This window comes from Mandrillus leucophaeus, unplaced genomic scaffold (assembly GCF_000951045.1).
Source record: "Mandrillus leucophaeus isolate KB7577 unplaced genomic scaffold, Mleu.le_1.0 Scaffold966, whole genome shotgun sequence".
NCBI classification, from domain to species: Eukaryota; Metazoa; Chordata; class Mammalia; order Primates; family Cercopithecidae; genus Mandrillus; species Mandrillus leucophaeus.
Genome location: NW_012110541.1, coordinates 247,139 through 252,680, shown reverse-complemented (window position 1 = coordinate 252,680; position 5,542 = coordinate 247,139). Strand labels below are relative to the sequence as shown.

At 55.7% G+C, this 5,542-nt stretch overlaps 1 protein-coding gene across 1 annotated transcript in view; it reads right to left on the bottom strand.

Annotated features, from left to right (window-relative positions):
* Positions 1-458: 458 nt before the first annotated feature.
* Positions 459-5,542, bottom strand: part of LOC105532534 (putative pleckstrin homology domain-containing family M member 1P) — an 11,650-nt gene continuing 6,566 nt past the window's right edge. Inside the window, exons 2-4 of the mRNA XM_011970706.1 lie at positions 2,487-2,550; positions 1,806-1,963; positions 459-610 (exon numbers count right to left, since the gene is read on the bottom strand). Of these exons, the coding sequence (XP_011826096.1) occupies positions 499-610; positions 1,806-1,963; positions 2,487-2,550 (334 nt within the window). The 3' untranslated portion in view covers positions 459-498. The remainder of the gene's footprint in view (positions 611-1,805; positions 1,964-2,486; positions 2,551-5,542) is intronic.

Here is a 5,542-nt window from a genome sequence, read left to right as displayed (position 1 = left end):
GACTCCCGTGCATCCGCTGGGGGTGAGAATGTCCGGATTTCATGGGTGACTCACGTAGGGTCAAGAATACAGAAATACTTTCTGTTGAAATATGAATGGAAAAACCCACCTTATAAAACAAGACCTTTTAATCAGGAATGTGGAATTTAAAATGCTCCCCAAGCCTCCTTTCCACAGTGTTTGGGCAGCCCTAATGGAGGTGCCGGGACGCTGGTGAGCCAGGGCCTGGTGAGTGAAAGGCCCTGTCTGCCCGGAGACAGGGAGCATCTGGCGGTGGCCATGCCTCCTGCAGCAGAGGGGTGGTGAGAGGGCCAGGGGACATCAGAGGGACTTCCTGGGCTTTCTCTGGGAGGCCAGTGCTCTGGTCACATTTGAGAGTCTTCCTGATAAGGGGACACAGCTGTGACACAGTAAGTATCCTGGGCTGATGGCAAACCCAGCTGGGATGGCTGAGCCGCACTCACCCCCGGCCTTCAGAACGGGGTCAGCAGATGGGCATCAGGCGAAAACGTTCTGTTCCTGGTACTTGCGCCGGCGGGCACAGTGGGGGCAGCCCTTCTTCACCACAGCCTGGCAGCTCTGGTGGAAGATGGTCTTGCACTCGGCACACCTGGGGAGAGAGCAGCACGCCTGCTGGTGCCAGCTGGGCTGGAGGTTGCCCTGTGGCCATGCTGGCCAGCACTTTTGACCAGAACCCACGATACGTCTGTGACATACTGTGTAACCCACGCACGCATGCCGTGCCTCTCTGTTCTGGAACAGGAGATTCTCGAAAGAGTGCTTACTGATATGTCACACAATGCACACTGATTTTCTCTGTACTGTTGCAGTTTTTAATAAATGCTGCTTGAAATTCATTAAGGATTTATCATATTTAAAAACATTTACTTATTTATTTTTAAGACAGAGCCTCACTCTGTTGCCCAGGCTGGAGTGCAGTGGCACGATCTCGGCTCACTGCAACCTTTGCCTCCCGGATTCAAGCAATTATCCTGCCTCAGTCTCCCAAGTAGCTGGGATAACAGGTGCCCACCACCACACCCAGCTTACTTTTGTGGTTTTAGTGGAGACGGCACTTCACCATGTTGGCCAGGCTGGTCTCGAACTCTTGACCTCAAGTGATCCACCCGCCTTGGCCTCCCAAAGTGCTGGGATTACAGGTATGAGCCCCCGCGCCTGGCCAAGACTGTATAATTTTAAAAACTCACCCCCAGGCCCATTCAGGGCTGAATCCAGGCCAGTGAACACCGACAGAAAAAGAACTAATGTTCCCAGTTCAGTTTTCCACTCCCATGTGGGTTGAGGAAGGTCTGAATGAATTTCTCCACTGAGAGGTTGCTGATAATGAGCAATAACTGGGAGCAAGAGTGATCATTTCAGCAACAGAGGCAGTGGCAGTAGCAGGTACCACCCACCAAGTGCCCACTTTGTGCCTGGTCTCATGCCAACAGTGCAGATCGGTAACTCATACAACCCTCCTCAACCCATGCATACACTGAGGCGCCAGGAGGCTCCACGCAGAGAGCCGGCAGCCACCTCTTCTTTAGGAAGACCGATGGTTCCATAAAGGCAGAGGAGTCCTGGGAGAGCTTGTCTTGCCCCCTGAGCTGGACCGGAGCTGCCCATGACTGCCCAGGGCATGGGCTGCCCCGAACAGCAGCACCAGCCCTTGGCACGGCACAAAGTGGATGTTCAATACGTTCCTGCCCATAGAGCGAGGCCTGCTGCCCTGCGTGCTTGGGCCAGGCTGTGGGTGTGGGGAGAAGGGTGGGGCTGGGAGGTGGCTGGCTGGGTGTCTCGCATACCTGACTGTGGTGTCAAACTCAAAGGGGAAGATGATGTCGTGGTGCCGGCAGATCTGGCAGATGAAGCCGCGCTGGGTGCACAGGTCGCAGTGGTAGACGTGCTGGGAGGCAAATTCGATCAGGGTCTTGAGGAATCCTTCATACACCCCGTCTGCAATCTGCGGAGGGCAAGTAGGAATCCTTCATACACCCTGTCTGCGATCTGTGGGGGGCTGGTAAACTGAGGCCCCAGGCCTTTCAAGCAGCTGCACTGAGGCGCCATGGCACCCTGCCTGGAGAACTTCTACCCCCAATTTCCACGTGGGCAAGAAAAGCAAACCTCCCTGAGTCAGGCTGAGCAGAGCCAGCGTCCAGCCCGTGGGCACTGAGGCCACTCAGGGCTAATGGGACTCACAGATGAGACCCGACTCCACTGCACCCTCCCCCTGGAGAAAGGAGTATTCCAAACTCTCTTCCTGTGATCCTGGGGTTGCTGGAGTGCTTGCTTATTCCAGGGTGCTGGGGGTATCCGTCCCTGCCCAGGAAGCCGGGGCAGCAGGGCAACCCACCCTGAGCTGCAGAAAAGCTGCAGACTGCTGTCTTCAGTAAACTACAGACACCCCCCCTCCCATCTTCCCTGCTGACTTCTCCGGGAATGAGGCCTCTCTGGAGGTCTGGGCGGGGGAAGCATGACACTCTCACCTGCTGGAGGTCAGCAACACTGAACCTATGCGGAGACTCCAAGAGATAATCCCTGTGGTTGAGCCTTCAAACAAAACACAAGTGATTCTTTAGAGAGGTTTCCAAGACCCAGGCCAACCTGTGTTGTTTGTTTTCATTCCCCTGGCGCTGCTCACCAGGCAGACACCTGCCGCCTGGGCGGGGCAGGGGCTAGGAGCGTAATTCGGCCTGCCTGGGCTTGGGGCCTGATCTTCAAGGTAACTAGCTGGTGGGACCTTGGGCAAGTTACTCAACCTCTCTGAACCTTGGGTTTCCCTCTCTGGGAAATGGAGTTGTCTGGATTAAGTAACTTATTTAAAGCATTTGACTTGGTGCCGAGCTCACAGTAAACAGGTAATTAATCATAAGGAGGAGGATGGGTGCTGACACCTGGGACCCGGAACTGGGCTAAGAGCTTCATACGCATTCATTCATTTGATTCTCACAATAATCCTGTGAGGCTGGTACTATCACAATCCCAACTGAGAAGAGGAAATAGGTTAAATCACTTGCCTGAGGTCACACAGCTAGTAGGCGGGAGAGCTGGAGTTTGAACATAGGGGCCTGGCTCCAGAGCCTGCACCCCTGTCTACCTGGCGAATGCCTAGAGATGAAGGTTGTTGTCATTATTGCCACCATTACATACCAGGGACAGTGCTGGGGACAGTAATGCACAGGATATGGCCTCTGCCCTCCTGTTTGGCCCCTGGTTTGGCTGAGGGACAGACATTAAAGTGTCTGGTTTCCGTGCTACACGAGAGCAACTGAGACGTGTCCTAAGTACAGCAGATCCCATTTCAGAGGTGGCCGGGGCAGCAGAGAACAAAGGCTCAGCCGCCAATGCAGCTCTAGTTTCCACTACACCAACGGGAGGGATCCAGGGGGCCCCGTCCTGAGAGATGGAGAGGAAACACCTGCAGAAAGTTCCCTGGTACAAAACCTGCCTGGCCTGGCTGTGTATGTTTGGGTGGGTACTGGTGGTGGGAGGTTACTCCAAGTCAGAGGATGCTTGGGAACCTGCCCCAGGATGCCCCAGACATCTCGGGACAGGATGGTGCCAGCCCTGGGTCTGGGCCTCCCGGGTGCAAGCTGTGGAGCATCTGGAATGGGGGCTTGGCCTTGTCCCAGCTGGTGGCCTCAGCTGTGGTCCAGGGGAGCCCAAACCAGGGTGGAGACAGTAAGTCCCACTAAGCAGCCATATAGGCCAAGATGCCAACTGGCCCCTCAGTTTACCAAGCTGGTGTCCCCAGTAAACTTCCTGCACTCTAGGAAGGGAAGCTGCCATTTGTCACCAAGAAAACATGGGACACAGCAGGCTGGGGGGACACAGGTTGGCCCTGAGCTAGCAGGAGTGTGGGCTGATCTGGATGGAGAATTAGCTTTGCCATCCGTCCTCTGACCACAGTCGTGGAAGCTCTAGGAGCCCCTGTGCCCTGGGCCCGTCACCCTCTCAGCAAGGACTTGCAACTGGCTTCTCCGCAGTGCTCAGTCAAGGCCAGAGGGGAGAGGGTGCTGGCCCAGGGGTGAGAGGCCACTTCCCCTCCTGGCCTCCAGGAAAGAAATTCTCGTGCACTGGGGCACAGCCAGGCCTACTTGGGGCCTCAGTTTCTTCACCCACACAATAAGGAGAACCCTCTTTGTCCTCTGGCGTGAGGCTAGGAAAGAGACCACAGGAATCTGGAGGGCTCTCTAGGAGACAGGAAAATGAGGGGAGAGGTCAAATCTTAGCTCCTGGAACCGATGAAGTGATGGGGAAGGAGAGGGCCAGGCAAGGGCTGGAAGATCGGGGGGACATGGGTGGGGGCCTGGGTGCCACCTGTCTCCTGAGCCCCGACTCCTCCTCGGCCCACCGCTCCCTGGCCGTTGGGAAGGACACCGAGGTCTGGTGGGTGGACAGGGTGTGGGGCATTTCTGTGATGGCTTCCTCCCAAGGCTGGAGAGGACACTCTCAGGGGCTTCTCTGGCTCTTGGAGTCAGGTCCTAGGTCTGCTGGAGAGAATCCAGCCAGGCAGCTGCCATTAGTGCAGGACAGCTCCTCCCTGACTCCCTGACATCCAAGACCTGCCCATGCCTCAGCCCTCTCCTCCTCTCAACCTTCCCTCTGGCTGACTTGGTCCAGGCCCAGCTCCCTGGAGTTAATTACTAACACCAGCTGCCACCCAGGGCTGTCCCCTTCACCAACTGCACTCTGCTGGGGCCAGAATGGTCTTTTTGTGTGTTTGTTTTGTTTTTGAGACGGAGTCTCACTCTGTCTCCCAGCCTGGAGTGCAGTGGCATGATCTTGGCTCACTGCAACCTCTGCCTCCTGGGTTCAAGTGATTCTCCTGCCTCACCCTCCCTATTAGCTGGGATTACAGGCACCTGCCACCACGCCCGGCTAAATTTTGTATTTTTAGTAGAGACGAGGTTTCGCTATGGTGGCCAGGCTGGTCTCAAACTCCTGACCTCAGGTGATCCACCCGCCCTGGCCTCCCAAAGTGCTGGGATTACAGGCGTGAGCCACCGCACCTGGTCTTTTCAGAGTGGTCTTTTCTAAGCCGTTGATCAGAAGTGACAGCCCCGTGCTCAAAACCCTTCAGTGGTTCCCCACAAGTAGCAGATCAAATCCGAAGGCCTTGAGGGCCCTTTGAGTTCTGGCCCCTGTACCCGAAGCCCAGCTGCCCAGAGCCCCTCAAGGGCATCAGTGAGCTGTGCTCCGGCCAGCCTCTTGCTACCGGTCCCTTAGCCAGGAAAGCCAGGTTCTCCACTGCCCTTTCTACTCTTTCCTCATTTTTCTAAACCCCAGTTTAACAGACACACAATGCTACTGGTGTTGTGGCAACACGTGTGTGTGGATGGAGTGAGGTGCAGAAGCAGGTGGTGGTGGGCTCTGAGAAGGGCTGACTGAACGGTCTGCTTTATTCCCTTTCATAAATGCCCCTCGCTTGCAACACTGACCTTTGTAAAGAAGAAAAACATTTTAGAAGAAAAAAGGAAAAGAACTCTGCGTGCCCTCAGCTCAGATGCCATCTCCTCTGGGAGCTCCTCTGGCCCCTGCC